Source organism: Pseudophryne corroboree, chromosome 11 (genome assembly GCF_028390025.1).
Source record: "Pseudophryne corroboree isolate aPseCor3 chromosome 11, aPseCor3.hap2, whole genome shotgun sequence".
Lineage (NCBI taxonomy): Eukaryota > Metazoa > Chordata > Amphibia > Anura > Myobatrachidae > Pseudophryne > Pseudophryne corroboree.
Window position 1 is genome coordinate 182811486 of NC_086454.1, and position 26441 is coordinate 182837926.

The 26441-nt window shown below is 46.0% G+C and overlaps 1 protein-coding gene across 1 annotated transcript in view; it reads right to left on the reverse strand.

Moving 5' to 3' along the window:
• Positions 1 to 2984: 2984 nt before the first annotated feature.
• The window catches only part of EIF1AD (eukaryotic translation initiation factor 1A domain containing), a 68533-nt gene continuing 45076 nt past the window's right edge, over positions 2985 to 26441 (reverse strand). Inside the window, exon 6 of the mRNA XM_063945140.1 lies at positions 2985 to 4242. Coding sequence (XP_063801210.1) covers positions 4068 to 4242 — 175 coding nt within the window. The 3' untranslated portion in view covers positions 2985 to 4067. The remainder of the gene's footprint in view (positions 4243 to 26441) is intronic.

A 26441-nucleotide genomic window follows, 5' to 3' on the forward strand; every position in this document is an offset into this window, starting at 1 on the left:
TTTGCATCTGAATACGTTAGATCTGTTTAAACATGATTCAGTAATAAATTCTCCTACATACTTAAAATGTAGTTGTAGTTGATGATGTGCTCATATTGCTTAATATACTAATGCATAATATGTGACTGACTGCTAGTGTGATTGCTGACTTTACTATATTTCTGTCATTTGTTTATTCCAATCCTCATTGCCGATGCATGAGTAGGGTCGGATTGTATATCACTTTAAGAAATTTAAAGCGATTACAGGCCCAAATTGTGTAGTACACTGTGGAAGTGTTGATTATTTATCATGTCTAAGAGCAGCAAAGGTGAGGAAGGTACACTCACAGCAACACCAACATTCATATCATGTTTGTCTTGCAAAAATGTGTTATCCTCTCAGGATCTGGTTCAGGATGGTTTGTGTGTAAATTGTTTTAGCTTTCATCAGGGGTTAATGAAAAATACAAGACAGATTCAGGTACAGGTGGATCCACCTTGGGCTATGTTTGCACAGACTTTATCCAGTATAGCTGCTGTGGACCCTACCGGAGAAATCACCCTTTTCTGACTGGCAGTTAGGTTGAAGAATTTGGGTTTTGTATATGCCTGGAAAACGTTGGCTGACTGCATTATTCCAACTGTGAAGTTTGGTGGAGAATGGATAATGGCATGGGGCTGTTTATCACGGTTTGGGCTAGACCCCTTATCTCCAGTAAAGGGCAACCTTAATGATTCGGCATCGGCTGGAAACACAATAGGCAAGAGTATATGTCATACATGTGTGGGAGTTGATAATCATACAGTACTCTCTACTTCCTAGCATACGATAAAGATGTAACCTGTATATGACATGGGGTAGAAAGGGAGTCTTTCAAGTTGCCAGCTGCCTGGATCCAGACACCCGGTGAAATACCAGTGGTCGCAATCCCGACCGGAATCCCCACTCGGGTGGTAGTCCACACCACCACCCAAAGGGGGAATATCGCCACCGGGGCCGAAGTGTGGCATGCCTGCAAGGGGACATGCTGCACTTGTTGCCAGTATCCGGCTGTCAGGATCCCAGCGTCAGTCTCCAGACCGCCGGTATATCATACTGAATCTGGTAGAAGGTATGAATCGGTCATCTGACAAGATGTGCCTTCTACTAAGTACTATGGGGGCGATGTATGAAGCAGTGAAAAGAGTGGAGAAGTTGCCCATGGCAACCAACCTGCTTTGAAGTAACAATGACCAAGTGCATTCTATAAAACTATAGGTAGTAGCTGATTGGTTGCCATCGGCAACTACTTCACTGGCATACTTTTTCACTCTTTTCACCTCTTCATGATTATTATTATTATTATTATGATAAATGTTTATATGGCACCACAAGGGTTTTGCAGTGCCTAACAAAGTACAAGAAAACAATGACTTAAAGTACAAGACAATGTAGTACAAGTATATGGTACAGTAGTTGCAGACAATGTCTAATCACTTTGGTCTACATATAGTGTATATAAACATTGCTGCATCAGGGGACAAAAAGTTAAATTTGCTAAAAGGAATTTAAAATATCCAACTACTGCAAAAGTAAAACCAAAAGGCTAAGCTCTCTTTGTATGGTTGTACTGGTGAGGCCGCCAGAAGTGCTCTTTTGAACTGTAATCTATCAAAGCATTAATCTCTCCCTTTTTTCTTCTTTAAACAGTTAAGTACCAATGAACCATGCTTCATTTAATAGGCATCTTCCTACAAATCATTATCTCCCCATAGCAGCTGGATTCAGACACTGGCTCAGAGAACTCTCAGCATGTCATTTGATGGCAAGGATTAATAAAGAGGGTGAGAATGTCACAGTACAGACAGATGGGCATTGCAAAGCCTGTCTGCACACTACTGTACATCATGTACCATGTGACTTAACTGCAATTGCCTTTGATATTGCGCCAATGTTACACATCTTTTGCATCATGTTCACAGAAGATACATTTCTCTACAGCACTGGCGTGCGCAGCACATTTTATTAGGGTGTGCACCGTCGGAGGGGTGTGTCTAGCCCGCCTTTTGGGCGTGTCTAGCACCATCTATTGATGATCAACGCATATAAAATATCCACCTTTGTACCAATCCTAATAAAGCAGATACATTGTCAGATGTTGTGGTGTGCACCAAAAAAACACCCCTGATGGCACTCATGCAATTACACTGCTCCTCCTCAGCCTGGTCTGGCTCCCCCTCTCTTTCCCCTGCAAGCTGCAGCAGCTTACTTACAAGTCAGTAACTAAACTGACACTGACAGTCACAGACCAGTTACTGCTGCTGCTGGAAAAACGAGTGACCTTTCAGTGCTGCTGCCGGCCGTCTGCCAGTATTGAATTTGTCTTCCTAAGAGGAACGCCGGCTGCATGCTGCTCCTCATCAGTGGCTGACGTTGGCATAGCACAGAAGGAGCGAGGTGTGTATGTGGCGGGTGGGCATGTGAGCAGCATGACGTAATCACGTCACATCACACTGTTTTTGTACATGGAGGTGGAGCTGGGAATTTGAAAGCCGGTGGCAGTGGCACCCTTGATTAACCCAGGCGTCCGGTCAGTAATGCAGTCCTGCAGGGTGCAGCCTGCTCGGCGATCCCTGCATCAGGCATGTGAGATCGGGGTGCCAGACATTAGGGGGTGCCTGTGCGCACCAGGCACCTCCCCTGCGCACACCTATGCTCTACAGTGAATACACCAGAGGTTCTCAAACGCAGCCCTCAATGCATCCCGACGGTCCAAGTTTTAAGTATATCCATGGCTCAGCACAGATTATTAAATCAAATTGACTGAGGTACTAATTAAGTCACCTGTGATCAAGCATGGATAAACTTAAAAGCTGGACAGTTGGGGTGGTTTGAGAACCTCTGGAATACAATGAGAAAAGGACATGAAAAATGACCCTAGAGAAAGAAAATGTAACCTTGAGTATAGGTCATAACCCTTTTTTCCAAATGACCATATCACAATTTAAAAAAAAACACCAGCAAAACATTAGGCCACTATTTATGTGTGTGTGTGGAGGAGAACACAAGTAGCATTAAGGCTGTTCATCAATAAACAAGTGAATACAGATACAATCTGTTCTCACTAAAGGTCCATTTAGACCCATGCTCTTGAAGTGGACGTTTGGTCTGCACGGTTTTTCAGCCCCATGATAGAGCCCACCATGAGATCTGTATGGCATTCTCTGCTCTTGTAACCTTCAAATCACATGAATGCAAGTAGACACAGTAGAAGGACTGTATGGATAGATTTCACATTATTAGAATTAAATACCGCAGGTCTTCCCAAAAAAAAAAAAAAAAATTCTAATAAACATATAAAAAAAATGTTGTGTTGTTTTTTTAATTATGCCTCTCTCAAGTGCCAATACTTTGTTATCTTAAGGTGTGTACAAAAGGTGAGATCCTTGCTATGCCCGATTTTCACTTGCGATTTCCCTTGAACTCCCCGGAGCCCAGATAGTACAGATTTTGACTAACTTTTCTTGAGATATGGACTATGTGTGCATACGATTTTGGCTTATGTGAGATTTTGGCTTATGTGAGATGTCATTGACATGTGAGATGAACTAGATAGTACACCGATCTAGCAAGGATTGACTTGCCTGCACAGTCTATCTTTTCTTGCGATGCCAACCTGGCGGGACCGCGCATCGGGATCGAAACGGGATCGCAAGGTGACTTTCACCTTACGATCTGCACTAACTTTTCTTGAGATTTTGACTATATAGTCAAAATCGAAAGAAAATATCTCACCGTGTGTACACACCTTTAGTCTCCAGATGTAGCTCAAATGAACTACCTGCACTCAATCGAAAGTACAAGCATTAAGTTCTTCAACAGTTTGGGAATGCATAAAGACAATGTCCAAGACTTCAGGATGGAAACGCATCATAATTAAATCAACACTGGCCTCGTCGAAAGTCAATTAAAGGTCTGCTGGAACCATAGAAGATATTCCACCCTAGATATTGATTCAGCACAAAACAACTCAGTCTTGTCCTGTTTTAGGCATCAATATGTCAGATGCTGATTTCTAAAAATGTTCCTCTATATTTATTATAACATCACTCTTTCTCTTCTTCCTCGCTTTCTTCTTCACTGTCTGATTCCTCTTCACTGTCCTCACAGTAAACACGATTGGTGTTGACAAATAGGTCACTATCATCTTCTGAGTCCGTGTCATTATTATCCTCCTGAGACTTCTCGCCAGTTGAGCTTTTTGCATCTGCCCCTTTGATGCTGTAGTAAATTGAAAATAAATAGAATTGACAAACATGACTACAAATTATACTTGTCCGCTCACTATACTAGAACTACGACATAAATCATAATAGTTTTGACCAACCTAACAGTAAAAAAAACAAAAAAAAAAAACAATGTAGACTGCTGCTATTTGCAAATAGGCAGCCATTGTTATTTTAGCTATACATGACATTAGATACTTTGCTTATTTTTTCAAACACTTAAGGTTTACTGTGAAAACGGTTTGTTTAATAAATGCAATATACTACAGATGTAAATGAGTAAATCATAAATGATAGCTTAATAAAAGTCAATGTTATTTCTCCTATGTAGTAAATAACATTTTATATTTATTTTTCTTCCATGGAAGGGGTGGCGGGGACACTGGAACCACAGGTATAGGTGGCACTAAAGAAACCTGGGCACCAAAGTGTTAATGTCTGAAACAGCACAGGCTCCTCCTCCCCAATAACCCACCCCTTCCTATACAGCTAGTTTAATTTTGGTGCCCAGTGGAGCTGGGTAGTTTTTAGAGCTGTACTGCAGCTAGTTAAAGTTTTTACTTTTATATATTTTACTTTCTGTTCCAGGACCCGGGTCTCGCTGGCAGTCACTTGTCCAGCTCGGTCTGGTTGGCTTTTGAATCACTCCTCATAATACTTAGGGGTTTGACGGATATAATGTGTGCACCTAATTCGTAACCAGGAAGCCAGTGTCCCCATGCTTTTAATATGGGATTTGGTGTACATACGTTGATTGGTGCTCGGTATGTTATTTCAGACAGGATCCTCTAGCTCCACCTATACATATGGTTCCAGTGTCGCCTGCATCCGAGATGTTAATACATTTCTGTGTTGCCTCGGTAAAGAGGCGAAGCAGGAAGCGGTATACCCGCACAATAAGTGCAGCTGTAATACATTCACCCCTCAATTTCAAACTTGCATTTCTGTTTTATAGTAAACTAGCTGAATACCCGTGCTTTGCTATGGAATTTAAAAGAATAATGCCAATCTTTGTCAGGTGGCATCTCTGGACTTCCCCGGATTGATGCTGTCAAAAAGAGAATTTTAATTACCTACCAGTATATCCTCTTCTCTTAGTCCATAAGGGATACTGGGAACACTGAATTACGATGCGATATAGATGGGGTCTAAAGGAGCCAGTGCACTTGAAGAAATTTAAACAGGGTGTGCTGGCTCCTCCCCTCTATGCCTTTCCTCACAGCTCAGTCTAGGAAAACTGTGCCCGAAGGAGAAGACATACTTGAGAGGAGGAAACATAACAAGACATGAGTGGTGAGAGTAACGAAACAGCACACAGAAACAACAAAACTAGCAACCGCTAGTGAAACCAGAAAATAGCAACAGCTGTAAAATAACTTCACACAAGAACAATAACTTGCAGGAAGGTGAAGCACAGAGGCAGATGCCCAGTATCCCTTATGGACTACAAGAAAAGGATTTACCGGTAGGTAATTAAAATCCTTTTTTCGCTATCATCCATAAGGGATACTGGGAACAATGAATGACGATGGGGGCGTCCCAAAGCTGCCAGAATTAGGTGGGAATGTGCTGAGACGCCTGCAACACCGTATGTCCAAACTGGACATCCTCAGTGGCCAGTGTATCAAACCTGTAGAACCTGACAAAACGGCCCGGCATAGTTACAAAGCCGAGACACCATGGGCAGCCGCCCAGGAAGAACCCACAGACCTGGTAGAGTGGGCCTTGACAGACCTAGGAGCAGGTAAGGCCGCCGAAGCATAAGCCTGTTGAATATTGAACCTAATCCAACGGGCGATGGATTGCTTGGAAGCAAGAAGACCTTTCTTGCGAGCATCATAGAGGACAAACAAGGAATCCGATTTTCGGACTTTCACAGTCCTCTTGATGTAAATCCTCAGGGCTCGCACCACATCCAAGGACTCAGGAAGAGAGGAAGTGGCCAAAGACGCCAGAACCACAATAGGCTGATTCAGGTGGAATGCAGAGACCACCTTCGGCAGAAACTGTTGACGAGTCCGGAGCTCTGCCCTGTCCGCATGAAAGGCCAGGTAGGGACTCCTACAGGATAAAGCACACAGCTCAAGGCTAAGAGCATCACCATCTTCCACGTAAAGAATTTGTCTTCCACTGACAGAGGCTCAAACCAAGACGACTGTAGGAATGTCAGAACCACGTTGAGATCCCAAGGAGCCGTTGGCGGCACAAAGGAAGGTTGAATATGCAGGACACTTTGCAGGAATGTCTGTAACCTAGGCAGAGCAGCCAATATCTTCTGGAAGAAGATGGACAAGGCCGAGATATGAACCTTGATGGAGACTAAGCGTAGGCCCGTATCTACGCCAGCTTGCAGGAAGCGCAAACAATGCCCCAGATTGAATTCCGCCACTGGACATACTTGGCCCTCACGACAAGAGATGTATTGTTTCCAGATATGGTGTTAAATGCTTCAACGTGACAGGCTTCCTGGCCTGAACCATGGTGGTAATCACCTTATCCGCAATACCCTTCTTAGCTAGAATGTTCCGCCATGCCGCTAAATGAAGCAGTCGTAAGTCCGGGTAGATGAACGGCCCTTGCTGAAGATCTTCCCGCAGTGGGAAGGCCCAGGGTTTTTCTACTGCCATGGCCAGAAGATCCATGTACCAGACTCTTCGAGGCCAGTCGGGGGAAATGAGAATTGCCTGTACCCACTCTCTTCAGATTCTTTTTAGGAACCGGGGAAGTAAGGGAATCAGAGGAAACAGGGACACTAGCTGGTAATCCCATGGTGCTGTCAGCGTGTCCACGGCTGCTGCTAGTGGGTCCCTCGTCCTGGAACAATAGCACGGACGCGTGTTGCTGAGACGGGAAGCCATCAGATCGATCTGTGGACGTCCCCACAGATCTGTTATCATCCAGAACACCTGCGGATGCAGGCCCCACTCTCCTGGGTGGAGGTCGTGGCGGCTTAGGAAGTCCGCCTCCCAGTTGTCCCCTCCTGGAATTAAAATGGCTGACACCGCCCTTGCATTCCTTTTGACTCAAAAAGAGAATCTTGAATACTTCCCTCATGCAGGCCCTGCTCCTTGTTCCTCCCTGTCGACTGACGTATGCCACCGCCGTGGCATTGTCCGAATGAACTTGAATGGTTTGACCTCGGAGCAGATGAGCTCCGTGCAGCAGAGCATCGTATATCGCTCTGAGTTCCAGTATGTTTATCGGAAGGCAAGCCTTGAGTTCTGACCTCCTGTCCTGGAACTGTGCCCCTTGGGTAACAGCACCCCAGCCCTGAAGGCTGGTGTCCGTGGTCACGAGAATCCAATCCTGGATCCCAAAGCTCCTCCCCGCCAAGAGGCTGGCTGTAACCACCACAGAAGAGAGATCCTGGCCTGTGGTGACAGACAAATGACTTGGCGCATCGGCAGATGCAAACCCAACCACTTCTTCAGGAGGTCCAGTTGGAAGGTCCTTGCATGAAATTGAAACCTGCCAAACGCAATGGCCTCAAAGGAGGCCACCATCTTGACCAGCAGCCGGGTGCAAAGATGTACCAAGACCTTGCATGGTTGTAGAACCGCTCGAACCAACTCCTGAAGAGCCTCCGCCTTGTCTGGAGGGAGGAAAACCTTTTGAGCCACCGTGTCCAGGATCTTTCTGAGGAACTGGAGGCATTGGGTTGGCTTCAGGTGGGATTTCTGAAAGTTTAGAATCCAACTGTGGCGTGACAACAGGGATGTTGTGCGGCAGATGCTGTCCAGCAGGATTTCCTTTGACCTTGCTTTTATCAGCAGATCGTCCAAGTAGGGGACAATGTTCACTCCCTGAATCCTGAGTTGTAACATCATCTCCGCCATTACCTTGGTGAAAACACTTGGGGCTGTGGATAGGCCGAAGGGTGGCGTCTGTAACTGGTAATGTTCCTCCTTCAGAGCAAACCTGAGAGTTGGGGTACGCTCCTCACCCACAAACCTACCTTTCTCCTTTCCGTCTGGTTTATAGAGAAGGGGTTATTTGAATTTAAAGAAATATTCCATGAAACAATATTACACATTGTATTCTTCACTTGTTCTCCTTTCCACATAATTTCCGAGATTGCACCATCCAGATTGAAGTTGTGGACAAAGAGAAATTGAAGGAAAGACATTCCCACAAGGAACGTAACGTGACTGTCGCGCTCATACCAATAGAGATTACCTTTTTCTTGTATTTTTTGGTTATTTACGTGGGGTGTGGTGACATCCCTACAGGTATTCTAATTGGTTAGAGCTGCATTGCGCAAATTTTAAGTACCTGATTTTTTCCTATTTTCAAAACGGAGGTACGTCTGATGAGGCAGCCATATTGGGACATGGAGGTAGGCATCCTTTATGTCCAGAGAGACCAAGAATTCCCCTGAATCACCGCTCTCAGAGACTCCATTTTTGAACCGGAAAACACTCAAAAATGGGTTTAACGATTTTAGGTTCAAAATGGGTTTCACTGAACCATCTGGCTGTGGTACCACAAAAAGGCTGGAATAGTATCCTTCGCCCCGTTGCTGAAGTGGTACAGAGATAATGACCTGGGTCTGGACTAACTTTTGAATGGCCTCCCCGTAGGGTGAAGCACATGGTTTCTGAAGCCGGTAAACCCGACTTGAAAAACCTTTGCGGTGGAGGACTGTTGAACTCCAGTTTGTAGCCCTGGGAGATCAGGTCTTTTACCCAGGAGTCCTGGAAGGAGCTGGTCGAAATGGGGCTAAAGAATCTCAGACGAGCTCCCCCTCTGAGATCCCCCTGGAGCAGAGGGACACAGTCATGCTGAGAGTTTTGAGGAGCCAGAGCTGACACTCTGGTACTGAGATCCTGTGGTAGACGGTTTGCGAGACTTACCTGTTGAACCTTGTGCCACATCTAAGGCACCCCTGGCTTTACCCTTAAAGTGCGCTTTCTGAAAGGACTGCAGAGAAGGTCCAGTGTAAGAGCACCTAGGTGGCAGAGCAGCAGAGGGGAGGAACGTGGAATTTCCAGCGGTCACCTTCGAAAATAGGATTTTAATTGCCTAATGGTAAATCCTTTTCTCGTAGTCCGTAGAGGATGCTGGGGTCCACATTAGTACCATGGGGTATAGACGGGTCCACCAGGAGCCATTGGCACTTTAAGAGTTTGAGTGTGTGGGCTGGCTCCTCCCTCTATGCCCCCCCCTACCAGACTCGGTCTAGAAACTGTGCCCGAGGAGACGACATACTTCGAGAGAAGGATTATACACAGATAGTGGTGAGATTCATACCAGCTCACACAGACAAGGCACGTCAAGACAACTAGCTTGAACTACTCAGCAACAGCTGAAACATTACTTACCAAGTAACAATGCAGTACTCAACTAAAACGAAGTTGTACTGAACCAAATAACAATTGCAGGAAAACGAAGCGCTGGACGGGCGCCCAGCATCCTCTACGGACTACGAGAAAAGGATTTACCAGTAGGTACCAAAATCCTATTTTCTCTTACGTCCTAGAGGATGCTGGGGTCCACATTAGTACCATGGGGATGTACCAAAGCTCCCAGAACGGGAGGGTGAGCGCGGAGGCTCCTGCAGAACTGATTGACTGAACTTCAGATCATCAAAGTATCGAACTTGTAAAACTTTGCAAACGTGTTCGACCTAGACCAAGTTGCAGCTCGGCAAAATTGCACTGTCGAGACACCCCAGGCAGCCGCCCAGGAAGACCCCACCTTACGAGTAGAGTGGACCTTAACAGATTTTGGACACAGCAGTCCTACCGTAGAATAAGCGTGCTGGATAGTGAACCTGATCCAGCGAGAGATCGTCCGCTTAGAAGCAGGGCACCCAATTTTCTTGGGATCATATAGGACAGAGAGTTCGACTTTCTGTGACGAGAAGTTCTCTTCACATATATCTTCAGAGCCCTTACGACATCCAAGGACTTTGATGTGATTGAGGAGTCAGTAGCCACTGGCACCACAATAGGTTGGTTGATATGAAATGCCGACACAACCTTCGGAAGAAACTGCTGACGTGTCCGGAGCTCAGCTCTATCTTCGTGGAGATCAAGTAAGGGCTTTTACAGGATAAAGCCCCCAGCTCGGACACACGTCTTTGCAGAAGCTAAGGCCAACAACGTGACCGCCTTCCATGTAAGAAATTCGACCTCTACCTCCTGTAGAGGTTCAAACCAATCCGACTGGAGGAACTGCAACACCACGTTAAGGTCCCAAGGCGCCATAGGCGGTACAAAGGGAGGTTGGATATGCAGAACTCCCTTCAAAAAGGTCTGAACCTCAGGGAGGGCAGCCAATTGTTTCTGAAAGAAAATGAATCGGGCCGCAATCTGGACCTTCACAGATCCCAACCTCAGGCCCATATCCACACCTGCTTGAAACTCCACCGTAGGAAACTTCTTGGACTCACACCAAGAGACATATTTCTTGCAAATACGATGGTAATGTGTAGACGTTACCCCTTTCCTAGCCTGTATGAGGGTAGGAATAACCTTCTTCGGAATGCCTTTCCGCGCAAGAATCAGGCACTCAACTTCCATGCCGTCCAACGTAGCCACGGTAATTCTCGATTGGTGAACGGCCCCTGCTGCAACGGGTCCTCCCGAAGAGGCCTCGGCTCTTCTTGCAGTAGATTCAGAAGGTTCGTGTACCAGTCTGGAGCAATGAGGATCGCTTGAACCCTTGTTCTCCTTATGAGCTTTAGGATTCTTGGGATGAGTGGGAGTGGTGGAAACACGTACACTGACTGGAACACCCACGGAGACACCAGGGCATCCACTGCCACTGCCTGTGGGTCCCTCGACCAGGAATAATAACGCTGAAGCTTCTTGTTGAGACGAGAGGCCATCATATCTATTTGGGGTAACCCCCAAAGATCTGTTATTTCCTTGAACGCCTCCGGATGGAGATCCCACTCCCCTGAATGGAGATCGTGTCTGCTGAGGAAGTCTGCTTCCCAGTTGTCTACTCCCCGAATGAAGATAGCTGACAGCGCCAACGCGTGCTTTTCTGTCCAGAGGAGTATTCTTGTCACCTGCTCTTCATTCCGCCTTGTCGGTTTATGTAAGCCACTGTTACATTGTCCGACTGCACTTGAATGGCCCGATTTCTCAGAAGAGGGGCCGCCTGAAGAAGACCGTTGTAGACGGCTCTTAGTTCCAGGATGTTGATGGGCAGGCCCGCTTCCAGGCTTGACCACCGTCCTTGGAAGGTTACTCCTTGAGTGACTGCTCCCCAGCCCCGAAGGCTCGCATCCGTGGTTAGAAGGACCCAGTCCTGAATCCCGAACCTGCGGCCCTCCAGGAGGTGAGGCAATTGGAGCCACCAGAGGAGTGAAATCCTGGCCTTTGGCGACAGACGAATTCTCTGGTGGATGTGGAGGTGAGATCCTGACCACTTGTCCAGGAGATCCAGTTGGAAGGTCCGAGCGTGGAACCTCCCGTACTGGAGAGCCTCGTAAGAGGCCACTATCTCTCCCAATAGGCGAATGCATTGATGAACAGACACCCGGGGTGGCTTCAGGACATCCCGGACCATAGCTTGCATCACCAACGCCTTTTCCTGCGGAAGAAACACCCTCTGCACTTCCGTATCTAGGATCATTCCCAGAAATGACAACCTCTGGGTTGGTTCCAAATGTGACTTTGGTAGGATCACAATCCAACCGTGACTATGGAGCAGTCGAATTGTGAGAACAATGGATTGCAGCAACTTCTCCTTGGACGATGCCTTTATCAGCAGATCGTCCAGAAATGGAATGATGTTCACACCCTGCTTGCGGAGAATCATCATTTCCGCCATCACCTTGGTAAACACCCTCGGTGCTGTGGAGAGGCCAAATGGCAGGGCCTGGAACTGGAAATGACAGTCCAGCAATGCGAAACGGAGATAAGCCTGATGCGGCAGCCAGATCGGAATGTGGAGGTAAACATCCTTGACATCCAGGGATACCAGGAATTCCCCCTCTTCCAGACCTGATATCACTGCCCTCAGACTCCATCTTGAACTCCTTTAGAAAGGGGTTCAATGATTTTAGGTTCAGAATGGGCCTGACCGCACCATCCGGTTTCGGTACCACGAAAAGGTTTGAATAGTAACCATTGTTCAGCATGTGAGGTGGTACTGGCACAATGACCTGTGCCTCCACCAGCTTTTGGACAGCGTCTTGTAGTACAGTGCTGTCCTCCAACAGAGTTGGTAAGCCTGACTTGAAAAAGCGATGAGGAGGGAGACTTTGAAATTCCAGCCTGTATCCCTGTGACACAATATCTACCACCCATTGTTCCAGGCCGGACGATACCCAGACATGACTGAAGTGTCTGAGTCACGCTCCCACTGGCCCCACCTCCGGGGGGCGTGCAGCCCACCGTCATGCGGAGGACTTTGGCGTACCCAAAGCAGGCTTTTGTTCCTGGGAACCTGCAGCGCAAGGTTTCTTGGACTTAACCCGACCTCCCCTAAAGAAGGTATTGGATGTTCTGGCCTCTCTTTCAAACATGTTTTTATTGCAAATCGTACAAGTACTATCAACAATAAGAAATACAATGAACCATTGTACACATTTTCTAACATTTTCTTCCTTCTGATATTACATCGCAGATGTACATAGCGAGTTTTATATTATATAAGGATATTATTAACACTGGGTATCAATAAAATGACAAATCGTGTCGTAGAACATACAGTCTCTTGATTGTTTTTGTTACGATCAGTTGGTGTACAATAAATAATAGCAAGTTAGAGTTGCAATAAGCTAAGAGTTGGAAAAAGCAAAGAGAGAAAGAAAGAGAGAGGGGGAAAAGGTAAAGGGAATATAGGAGAAAGAAAAGGAGGAGGGGGGGGGGGGGGGAATTAGAGCCATGCGCATCCGAGTCATACCTCATGTCTCAACCCAAGGCAACCGGTGGGTCCTGTATGAATATTCTAGTTTCATACCAAAGAGTCATACGAAATCATTTATGTATTTGCTGTCTAGTTTCAATAGGTAAGGTGTCTATGTAACTTTCCCACACTGAAAAGAAGTTTTCAATTTGAGAGTCTTTGTGAAGTGTAGTTTCAGTCCATTCAAGTTTAAAGATTTGAAATAATTTTTCTTTAAACATAGTCAGTGATGGGGGTGTGGCAGAAATCCATTGTTGTAATATGCATTTTCTGGCTACTGAAGAGACAAACAGCAATAATTTTTTACATCCAACTGAAATTTTTGCATTGCCCACTCTGGGGTCAGTGATAGAAAGTTTACTAGATGATCACCTGTAAATTGTCTTATCGTCAGCCAGAAACGCTGAATCCTGGGACATTCCCATAAACAATGATATAATGTTGCGTCAGGGCACGCACATTTGTGGCATAAGGATGTGTCTGTCATACCAATTATATTACAACGGTGAGGAGATAGGTATCCTCTATAGAATATTTTAAAAAACATGTCTTTGTAAGATGTGGCAGCAATTGTTTTATTAGAATATAAGAAAGTTTTCAAAAGACCCTCTTCCTGTAAATTGGGGAAATATGTTAGCCATTTAGCGATACCCGTTTGAAACTGACCAATATGATAGGGAATTCTTAATATTTTGTAAAAATAAGTTATGGCTTTCGTGGAATAGCTCACATTTAGAAGGGCGTCGTTGAGAGGATTACTCCAGTCCTCCTTGCTTAAAAAGGTTGTTACTTTATTAGTGTAATGCTGAGCTTGCAGAAAGGCCAGATTGCACACTGGTAAAAAATCATAGTGAGATTTTGCTTGTACATAAGTAAGAGGCTTTTTTGTCTCCAAATTTATTCCCTGTTCGTGCCACGATCTAAATGGTTGTGTTGCTAAGACGTGTTGGAAGCTGTTATTGCCCAAAAAGGGAAGGTGCAAGGAAAATAGAGTGTGAAGTTAGCTTTATTGCGTATTGTGTGCCATGTTGACCATGTTGACATTAGATGGGGATTTTCCAATAAATGTGTAGGAATCTCATGTTTGGGTAGATGTAAAAAAGCAGGTCAAATCTAGATTAGAGAGAAATTGCTTTTCAAGTGTATAATTTGCATATTAATCTCTCCTATGGAGCCAGTCTTTAATATATCTACACGTGGCTGCTTGGTTATATAATTTAATATTAGGGAAGTTAATTCCACCTTCCTCTCTAGTCTTTTGTAATATTTTTAGGCTAATTCTTAGTCTTTTCTTTGACCAGATAAATTTTCGGAATAGGCCCATGATTTTTTTTTCTCATCAGATAGAGTAAGTACAATTGGGAGAACTTGCAGTAAGTATAATAACTTTGGAAAAGTAATGAGTTTAATTAGGTTGGCTCTTCCCAGATACAACAATTGTAGGTGTTGCCACCCCTCTAGCTCTGCTTCAATTTTTGCAATAAGTGGGGTTATGTTAGCATAGTATAAGTCATGGATATTTTTGGTTAGGTATATCCCCAAGTATTGTATCTGGGAAGAAGTCCACTGCAATCCTCCCAAGGAGTTAGGTGGTGTATAGGGACGACTGCCTAAAGCCATTGCCTTAGATAGGTTAATTCGAAATCCTGAAATTGAGCCAAAAAAATTAAGTTTCTGAAACAAAAGGTCCAAGCTCGCCTCAGGGTTAGAGATAAAAAATATTAAATCATCGGCAAAGGCTTGCAGTTTTAATTCCTGAACCCTAATTTTCGCCCCATTAAGGGTCGACCAATTTTGCAAATGGCGTAACAGAGGGTCCAGTGCCAGGTTGAACAGCAGAGGTGATAGTGGACAGCCCTGCCGTGTCCCACGCTGCATCGGGAAGGGCTTGCCCAGAAGGCCATTGATCAATAATCTAGTGTTGGGATCGAAGTAAAAATATTTAATCATCTCCACAAAGATATTTCCAAAGCCTCTGTACTCCAGCACTTTGAACAGGTATTCCCATAAGACATTGTCAAAGGCCTTCTCAGCATCTAAACTCAACATTATAGTGGATGAGGCCTTGTTTGCTGGCGAAGCAGCCAACACCGCTATAGCCGAGCGAATTCCCAAGACAGGATGACGACCCGTTGTGAAACCCAGTTGATGTGGAGTTAGAAGAGATGGCATTAAATCTTGTAGTCTAGTAGATAATATTCTAGCTAGAATCTTATAGTCCTGGTTCAACAGTGCGACTGGTCTGTAAGATTCCATGAGAGTGGCATCTTTACCTGGTTTAGGTAATAATAAAGTAATGGCCTCGTTAAATGACGGGTAGGGAACCTTATTATCGAAAATCTGTTGGAATAAAGTGGTAAGTGTTGGGACTATATCAGTTTTTAACATTTTATAATAATTTGCATTTAATCCATCTGGGCCCGGTGCTTTATTTAATTTGAGAGAATCGATGGCTGCAAGAATTTCCTGTTCCGTAACTTATTAAGGCCTTCCCTCTGTTCTGTCGTTCGTTTAGGTAGCCCTACGTTCTCTAGAAAATCAGCTATGTACTTTTGATTGGGCTCACTAGATTTGTATAAGTTAGTAAAATACGACTCTAGAAGTTTTAGTATGTTGGGGTGAGAAGTCAGGGTCGCCCCAGAGCCCCGGTCAAATAATTTAGTTATATAACATTTTTTCTTTTGTTGTTTAGCCATATAGGCCAGGAGCCGACCAGACTTACCACCCCACCGATGATATTGATTTTTCATGTATTCAGTCTTAAGCTTTGCCTCCTGTAAAATAAAGGCTTCTAGTAAACCCTTCTCCCGTAGGTATATGGATTTATTTTCCTCAGTGGTGGAAAGTAAGTATTGCTGATGTGAATGACGTAACCTGTTAGATAAGGAGTTTAGTTGTTCTTTCTTGTCTTTGTTGCGTTTAGCTACATAGGATATGATATGTCCTCGCATTACTGCTTTTGAAGCTTCGCAGAATAGGACTATATTGTCCCAATGTTGTATGTTGTCATCTACATATGCCTGCCAATTAGCTTTAAGATATTTTTGGAAATCCTCGTTTTGTGACAGGTACATCGGAAAGCGCCATAGGTTAGAGGTATATAAGGGATTTCTCCTCTCTATATCACACATTATCGGGGCATGGTCTGAAATTATGTTATCTATGAAAGTGTGGGTAACGCGTGTAAACAAGGATTCTTCCAATAGAATATAATCCAGCCTTGTAAAAGTGTCATGCACTCGCGAGTGGTATGTGTATTCTCTACTAGAGCCATTTTGAAGTCTCCAAACATCCAACATAGCATGTTGAGAGCATAAAAGGGAAATACCTTCTATATTGTGGGGAGACGGATATATTGGAGATTTAGAATGAGCTAGGTAAGCGTCATGTAATGTGTTCATGTCACCACCAATAATTAAGTTAGGTGTGGTATGTTGCATTAGCAAATTAGAAATTGTTTGAAAGAAAGTGAAATTAGGTGAATTTGGTGCATAGATGTTAAGTAACGTAAATTGTTCACCGTGTATTATTACATTTAGCACGAGGTATCTGCCTTCTGGGTCAGCGATAGTTTTGGTCACCTCATAATTGAGATTCCTTGCAAATAAGATTGCCACTCCTCTTTTTTTCCTACGGTAAGAAGCTGAAATACAATCCCCCAACCAAGGACTCTTTAAAGTGGGATTTGAGTTTTTCAGCCAGTGAGTTTCCTGTAGGAATATTATATCTGGGTGAGCGCGTTTTAAGTGCGTAAAAATTTTACGCCTTTTTATAGCTGAATTCAAGCCTGCTACATTCCATGATAACAGACGGAAGGAGTTTGAGGTGACTTGCGGAATTTGTAGATTAGGTGTCTGTGTTTGTGTCATCCTATACCAATTCTAACGAAAATTGTTTGAAAGTTGACTTGAAAGTACCTAACATCCGCTCCGTCCCAGCTAGCAGAGCGCATAAGAGTCATCACACTGGATTGAAACAGAGACTCGGACACGCATGGCCTATCAGAACGAAACAAAGACTCGGGAACGCATGGCCCAATGAGAAAGGGTAAAGCAGGGAAGAAAGAGAAGAATGAGTGAAAAAGCGAACAAAACAGTAAAATTATTACATTAAAATTAGGTATCACACCCATTACAGTGGGGTGGAGCAATTGGAACTACACCAATACTACTATTGCGGCATCACTAACCTTATCAACCTATAGCTTTATAAGCTATCAACCATTTGGGGGCGGAATGTTGGTTGGAATGGGTGAGGCAATTTTAAGGCATTTTCTGGCCTGTGTGGGGTCATCAAACATATGTGTTTTACCATCAGTTGTCACTCTAAGTTTAGCAGGATACAAGAGAGCAAATTTGATGTTGTTATCAAAAAGATGTTAACATATAGGTGTGGATTCTCTACGTTTCTGAGTAACTGCATTAGAAAAATCTTGAAAAATCAGAATTTGGAAATCGCGTACTAAGAGTGCGTCGCTTGCGATAAGCCATTAGGACATTTTATTTATCCCTGTAATTTAAAAATTTTGCTATGACCGGCCTTGGCCTTGCATCTCTACTCTCTCTCTCTGGCCCTATACGGTGTGCTCTTTCAATCATGACTGTGCCTGATGAGGTGGGAACATTCAATATAGATATGATGTCAGTGCCAAGGAGATCCATTAGGTCTGTTCTCTTTATGGATTCGGGAATACCCAAGAATCTCAGATTGCTTCGCATAGATCTATATTCTAAATCTTCTAATTTAGATTCTAGTTTAATGTTAAGTTGAACTTGTGCCTCAGCAAATTGTTTGAGTTCAGAAATGGCATCCTCATTGGTGCTTGTGCGTTGTTCCACCTCAACCAGACGCTTGGTGTTTGTCTCCAGATGCGTTAAGATAGTGTTAATAGAGGCCTGAATGGCGTCTAGCTTCTGTTCAATTTGTGATGTTTGTGCTGGATTCAGCAAGCTAGAGACATCACCTGTGCCTCCCAAAGAGGGGCTTTCTGGGGGCGTAATAGAGGGAGAAGAGTTAACCGAGCAGCGAGTGGTGGAACTGAGGTGTTGGGTGTTCTTGACCTTATTCTTGTTTCTCATGGTTGGTGTTTGAGACCTGTCTAGAAATTTGTCCATACTATTAGCCTGTAGACTAGGCCAGAAATTGAATGTGCCCCCAAAGAAGGGTCAGAAAGTGTCACATTATACGATAACTAGATTAGTGATCCTAGGAGCTTTGAAATCACATTATTATGTGAATTGAGTAACACCCTCTTTCAAAGTATACCGTGTTGAGAAGAGAAAAAAATATATATAAAAAATAAATAAAAAAAAACAATAAATAAAATATTGTTTAAACTATGCGAAGTTCCAGAAATGCAGTGCCCAAATAGGAGCTTTAGGTGGCACTATTGTAGAGGAAAAGAGAGGGAAAAAAAAAAAAAAAAAAAGGGGTTACGTCTGGGTATTTAATACTCAGTTTGAGCACCAACTGTACAAGTATCAAATGTTTAAGCTATATGAATTTCTAGAAACGTATTATCTAGTTAGGAGCAGTAGTTGGTACCGCCGTGTGAGAAAAATGTGTCAAGATTTACAATTCCAGAAAGGCAGTACCTAGATAGAGACTTTAGATAGCATTACATTACTTAACTTGAACAGCATCAATGTAGGTAACAAATGTTTAGTCTATAGGATTTCCTAGAAGATAGCACTCAGGTAGGAACTCTAGATGGCACCATTACATATAACAAAAAAAAAAAAAAAAAAAACAGGTTTGTGGATAACAAGTATTTAGACGATAGGATTGGGTATACAATACTCACCGGTAAATCTATTTCTCGTAGTCCGTAGTGGATGCTGGGAACTCCGTAAGGACCATGGGGAATAGCGGGCTCCGAAGGAGGCTGGGCACTCTAGAAAGATTTATGACTACCTGGTGTGCACTGGCTCCTCCCACTATGACCCTCCTCCAAGCCTCAGTTAGGACACTGTGCCCGGACGAGCTGACATAATAAGGAAGGATTTTGAATCCCGGGTAAGACTCATACCAGCCACACCAATCACACCGTACAACTCGTGATACTATATCCAGTTTGACAGTATGAAAACAACTGAGCCTCTCAACAGATGGCTCAACAATAACCCTTTAGATAGCAATAACTATTTACAAGTATTGCAGACAATCCGCACTTGGGATGGGCGCCCAGCATCCACTACGGACTACGAGAAATAGATTTACCGGTGAGTAAAATCTTATTTTCTCTGACGTCCTAGTGGATGCTGGGAACTCCGTAAGGACCATGGGGATTATACCAAAGCTCCCAAACGGGCGGGAGAGTGCGGATGACTCTGCAGCACCGAATGAGAGAACTCAAGGTCCTCCTCAGCCAGGGTATCAATTTTGTAGAATTTTGCAAACGTGTTTGCCCCTGACCAAGTAACAGCTCGGCAAAGTTGTAAAGCCGAGACCCCTCGGGCAGCCGCCCAAGATGAGCCCCCCTTCCCTGTGGAATGGGCTTTCACTGATTTAGGATGCGGCAGTCCAGCCGCAGAATGCTCCTGCTGAATCGTGTCACAGATCCAGCGAGCGATAGTCTGCTTAGAAGCAGGAGCACCCAGCCTGTTGGGTGCATACAGGATAAATAGCGAGTCAATTTTCCTGACTCTAGCCGTCCTGGAAACATAATTTTTCAAGGCCCTGACTACGTCCAGTAACTTGGAATCCTCCAAGTCCCTAGCAGCCGCAGGCACCACAATAGGTTGGTTCAAGTGAAAAACTGATACCACCTTATGGAGAAACTGGGGACGAGTCCCCAATTCTGCCCTATCCATATGGAAAATCAGATAAGGACTTTTATATGACAAAGCCGCCAATTCTGATACACGCCTGGCCGAAACCAAGGCCAATAACATGACCACTTTCAACGTGAGATATTTTAGATCCACGGTTTTCAGTGGTTCAAACCAATGTGATTTTAAGAAAACTCAACACCACGTTGAGATCCCAAGGTGCCACTGGAGGCACAACTGGGGGCTGAATATGCAGCACTCCTTTTACAATGTCTGAACTTCAGGTACTGAAGCTAATTTTTTCTGGAAGAAAATCGACAGAGCCGAGATCTGTATCTTAATGGAGCCTAATTTTAGGCCCATAGACACTCCTGCTTGTAGGAAATGCAGAAATCGACCTAGTTGAAATTCCTCTGTTGGGGCCTTTTTGGCCTCACACCAAGCAACATATTTCCGCCATATGCGGTGATAATGTTTTGCAGTAACATCTTTCCTGGCTTGAATCAGCGTAGGAATGACTTCCTCCGGAATGCCCTTTTCCTTTAGGATCCGGCGTTCAACCGCCATGCCATCAAAACGTAGCCGCGGTAAGTCTTGGAACAGACAGGGCCCCTGCTGCAGCAGGTCCTGTCTGAGCGGCAGAGGCCATGGGTCCTCTGATATATAGTTTCTTGAAGTTCTGGGTACCAGGCTCTTCTTGGCCAATCCGGACCCACGAGTATCGTTCTTACTCCTCGCCTTCTTATTATTCCCAGTACCTTTGGTATGAGAGGCAGAGGGGGGAACACATAAACCGACTGGTACACCCACGGTGTTACCAGAGCGTCCACAGCTATCGCCTGAAGGTCCCTTGACCTGGCGCAATATCTTTTATAGCTTTTTGTTGAGGCGGGACACCTTCATGTCCACCTGTGGCCTTTCCCAATGGTGTACAATCCTTTGGAAGACTTCTGGATGAAGTCCCCACACTCTCGGGTGGAAGTCGTGTCTGCTGAGAAGATCTGCTTCCCAGTTGTCCACTCTGGGAATGAACACTGCTGACAGTGTTAACACATGATTTTTCGCCCATCGGAGAATCCTTGTGGCTTCTGCCATCGCCATCCTGCTTCTTGTGCCGCCCTGTTGGTTTACATGGGCGACTGCCGTGATGTTGCCTGATTGGATCAGGACCGGCTGGTTTTGAAGCAGAGGCCTTGCCTGACTCAGGGCATTGTAAATGTCCCTCTGTTCCAGAATATTTATGTAGGGAAGTCACCTGACTTGACCAAAGTCCCTGGAAGGTTCTTCCCTGTGTGACTGCCCCCCAGCCTCAAAGGCTGGCATCCATGGTCACTAGGACCTAGTCCTGTATGTCGAACCTGCGGCCCTCTTAAAGATGGGCACTCTGCAGCCACTACAGTAGAGATACCCTGGTCCTTGGAGACAGGGTTATCAGCCTAATGCATCTGAAGATGCGACCCGGACCACTTATCTAACAGGTCCCCCTGAAAAGTTCTTGCATGGAACCTGCCGAATGGGATTGCTTCGTAGGAAGCTATCATTTTTCCCAGGACTCGCGTGCAATGATGCACCGATAACTGTTTTGGCTTCAGGAGGTCTCTGACTAGAGATGACAGCTCCTTGGCTTTCTCCTCCTGGAGAAACACTTATTTCTGGTCTGTGTCCAGAACCATCCCCAGGAACAGTAGACGTGTCGTAGGAACCAGCTGTGACTCTGGACTGTTTAGAATCCAACCGTGCTGTTGTAGCACTTTCCAAAATAGTGCTACCCCGACTAGCAACTGCTCCTTGGACCTCGCCCTTATAAGGAGATTGTCCAAATACGGGATAATTAAAAACTCCCCTTTTCGAAGGAGTATCCTCATTCCGGCCATTACCATGGTAACACCCTCGGTGCCCTGTACAGTCCAAACGGCAGAGTCTGGACTTGGTAATGGTAATCCTGTACCACAATCTGAGGTACTCCTGGCGAGGATAGTAAATAGGGACATGCAGGTAAGCATCCTTGATGTCCCGGGATACCATGTAATCCCCCTCGTCCAGGCTTGCAATAACCGCCCTGAGCGATTCCATCTTGAACTTGAATTTTTTATGTATGTGTTCAAGGATTTTAAATATAAAAGGGTCACCCCGAACCATGCGGTTTCGGTACCCTAAAACCGTGTGGAATAGTAACCCCGTCCTTGTTGGAGTAGGGGCACCTTAAGTATTACCTGCTGGGAATACAGCTTATTAATTGCCTCTAGCACAGCCTCCCTGCCTGAGGGAGTTGTTGGCAAGGCATATTTGAGGAAACGGCGGGGGGGAAGACATATCGAATTCCAGCATGTACCCCTGAAATACTACTTGAATGAAACAGGGATCACCTGCGAGCGAGCCCACTGATCGCTGACATTTTTGAGACAGCCCCCCACCGTACCTGGCTACACCTGTGGAGCCCCCGCGTCATGCTGTGGACTCAGAGGAAGCGAGAGAAGAATTATGATTCTGGGAACAGGCTGACTGGTGCAGCTTTTTCCCTCTTCCCTTGTCTCTGTACAGAAAGGAAGCGCCATTGACCCGCTTGCTTTTCTGAAGCCGAAAGGACAGTACCAGATAATACAGTGCTTTCTTAGTCTGTGAGGAAACTTGAGGTAAAATATTTCTTCCCAGCTGTTGCTGCGGATACGAGGTCCCAGAGACCATCCCCAAATAATTCCTCACCCTTATAAGGCAGAATCTCTATGCGCCTTTTAAGGGCAGCATCACCTGTCCAATGGCAGGTCTCTAATACCCTCCTGACAGAATGGACATTACATTCATTTTGGATGCCAGCCGGCAAAATATCCCTCTGTGCATCCCTCATATATAAGACGACGTCTTTAATATGTTCTCATGTTTGACAGGGTCACCGACCACGCTGCAGCAGCACGCTCTGCAGGTTTCAGTCTAGTACCTGAGTGTGTAAATACAGACTTCAGGATAGCCTCCTGCTTTTTATCAACAGGTACCTTCAAAGTGGCCGTTCCTAAAACGGCAGTGCCAAACCTATTTTGACAACCGTGTGAGCGCCTTATCCACCCTAGGGGATATCTCCCAGCGTAACTTATCCCCTGGCGGGAAAAGGTACGCCATCAGTAACTTTTTAGAAATTACCAGTTTCTTATCAGGGGGAACCCACGCTTTTCACACACTTCATTCATTCATCTGATGGGGGAACAAAACACTGCCTGCTTTTTCTCCCCAAACATAAAAACCCATTTTTAGAGGTTAATGTCATAAATGTGTAACACATTTTTTATTGCCGGGATCAAGTCACGGATGTTCCTAGTGGATTGTGTATATGTCTCAACCTAGTCGACACTGGAGTCAGACTCCGTGTCGACATCTGTGTCTGCCATCTGAATGAGCGGGCGTTTTTGAGCCCCTTATGGCCTTTGAGACGCCTGGGCAGGCACGGGCTGAGAAGCCGGCTGTCCCACAGCTGTTACGTCATCCACCCTTTTATGTAAGGAGTTGACACTGTCGGTTAATACCTTTTACCTAACCATCCACTCTGGTGTCGGCCCCACAGGGGGCGACATCACATTTATCGGCATCTGCTCCGTCACTATATAAGCCTCCTCCTCAAACCTGTCGACACAGCTGTACCGACACACCGCACACACACAGGGAATGCTCTGACTGAGGACAGGACCCACAAAGCCCTTTGGGGAGACAGAGAGAGAGTATGCCAGCACACACCAGAGCGCTATATAATGTGGGGATTAACACTATAACTGAGTTAATTTTCCCCCATAGCTGCTTGTATATACAATATTGCGCCTAAATTTAGTGCCCCCCCTCTCTTTTTAACCCTTTGAGCCTGAAAACTACAGGGGAGAGCCTGGGGAGCTTTCTTCCAGTTGCACTGTGAAGAGAAAATGGCGCCAGTGTGTCTGAGGGAGATAGCTCCGCCCCTTTTCCGCGGCCTATTCTCCCGCTTTTTCCTGGATTCTGGCAGGGGTATTTACCACATATATAGCCTCTGGGGCTATATATTGTGGTATTTTTGCCAGCCAAGGTGTTTTTATTGCTGCTCAGGGCGCCCCCCCCCCCCCCCAGCGCCCTGCACCCTCAGTGACCGGAGTGTGAAGTGTGCATGAGGAGCAATGGCGCACAGCTGCAGTGCTGTGCGCTACCTTGGTGAAGACTGATGTCTTCTGCCGCCGATTTTCCGGACCTCTTCTTGCTTCTGGCTCTGTAAGGGGGACGGCGGCGCGGCTCCGGGACCGAGCACCAAGGACTGGGCCTGCGATCGATCCCTCTGGAGCTAATGGTGTCCAGTAGCCTAAGAAGCCCAATCCGGCTGCAAGCAGGCGAGTTCGCTTCTTCTCCCCTTAGTCCCTCGCTGCAGTGAGTCTGTTGCCAGCAGGTCTCACTGAAAATAAAAAACCTAATTCTATACTTTCTTTCTAGAGGCTCAGGAGAGCCCCTAGTGTGCATCCAACCTCGGCCGGGCACAAGATCTAACTGAGGCTTGGAGGAGGGTCATAGTGGGAGGAGCCAGTGCACACCAGGTAGTCATAAATCTTTCTAGAGTGCCCAGCCTCCTTCGGAGCCCGCTATTCCCCATGGTCCTTACGGAGTTCCCAGCATCCACTAGGACGTCAGAGAAATTTAGGTTACATATATTTAGGCTATATGATTTACTAGAGAGGCAGTACCTAGATAAGAGCTGTAGGTGACAATGTTGTATAAGAAAAGTACGTCTGGATAGTCAATGCTTAAATTAAGCGGCAGCACTATATGCAACAAGTATTTCGGCTATTTGATTTTTTAGAAAGGTAGTACCCAGCTAGAAGCCCTAGGTGGCACTGTGGCACAAGTGAAATGTGTCTGAATAAACAATATCCAACCTGAATGCAAAGTTACGAAATAAAATATTATATCGCTGTGTAAATACCCCAACACAATACCTGTCAGAGGTTATCAGCAAAGGATCTTGGCCAGAGAGAAGCAGAAATTAAAACATGAAAACAAAAATAAACATAGATAAGTTTAAAGAAAAGTCTGGCATCTGATCAGTGACAACTGAATCCCTGGGCAGCAACACTGGTTCAGCTAAGGGAGACAGTCACTGTTGAAAGAATGGCTGCTGGTCTGGGAGCCCTGGGATGCGAGTCAGAAAGTGCACTGCCCTGCACTATATTTCAGCACGCTGGTAACTTAGTAGAAAGGCAGCTCAGGTCTACCACAGGGTCCCAACCAACTCTCCTCAAAAGCAGGTACCACTAGTCCCCAAATATTGTCCAGTGCCCAAAGGAAGTTTCAGTATGAGTCTGAGAGTCGCTGGGTTTGTGTTGAAACCAAGTTAGGGGTACCACTGGACCCGGGTGCAGCGGGGACCAGCAGTGAGAGCGGCAATCCCCTCCCCGATCGTCTAGGCAGCGTCAGCTACTGTTGAGATGGTCAAGGTTCCCGCTATCCCTCAGCTTCCCCAGGGCCAGCGGGGCAGACACAGGCACCACACAGCAGCTCACCTATGTTCGATGGAACAGGGCCCGGCGTCCAAGTGTGCAGCCAAGTTCAGGGGCGGGTGAAGCAGACGCCACACGGGGCTGTCACCGTGACCAACCTCAGAGACTCAATGCAGGGAAGCAGGGCGCAGCGTAGGATGCGGTCTACGGTCGTTTAGTCCCGGCGACACACGGGCGCGAGCTGCCAGCAGCACCGATCCCCGAGGTCTCGGCAGGGGAGACAGACACGTCGTCGCGCGCAGGCCGGGTGAGGTTGTAGTGGCATGCAATACCGTCAAGGCTTCCAGCGACAGCGTCGCTGGGGGACGTAGGGGCCTCAATCCTTCGGCTCGCCGGCAGCCCTCTCGCTCAGGCACAGCTCCGGTTCTCTCTCCGTCTCACCGTGGCCAGGGACGACGCGGCTCCCGCACCCACAGACCGCCCAGGATATCAGCAGTCCGTTCCAGCCACCATCAGCTCAAGTGCGTCGTTCCGCACAGGCACTGCACCAGCTCCCTCTTCTCCTATCTTCGCCGTCAGGTATGAAGTGGCGCCCATATTCACAGGCCGTCCAAGGTCCCGGCCATCCCTTCAGCCGCCACCAGTCGCAGGGCATCCAGCAGTAGTGGACCCGTGGTAGCCTCCAATCCTGATCTCCGGCAATGGACCCTCTCTAAACAGTGCGCAGGTGAGCCAGATTAGTTAGGCAGTCAACCTTGACCAGGCTAGTTGTTGTCCAAGTGGGGAAGGCAGGTAAAGGGAACGGCCTCGTGACAATGGCGGCTCAGCTCCGCACGCCAGTAGGCCCCAGCACAATCAGGCAAGACTCCGGTGGGAACAGAGCTCCGTCCAGTGTAATAATAAGAATTTATTTACCGATAATTCTATTTCTCGTAGTCCGTAGTGGATGCTGGGAACTCCGTAAGGACCATGGGGAATAGCGGCTCCGCAGGAGACTGGGCACAAAAGTAAAGCTTTAGGACTACCTGGTGTGCACTGGCTCCTCCCCCTACGACCCTCCTCCAAGCCTCAGTTAGGATACTGTGCCCGGACGAGCGTACACAATAAGGAAGGATTTTGAA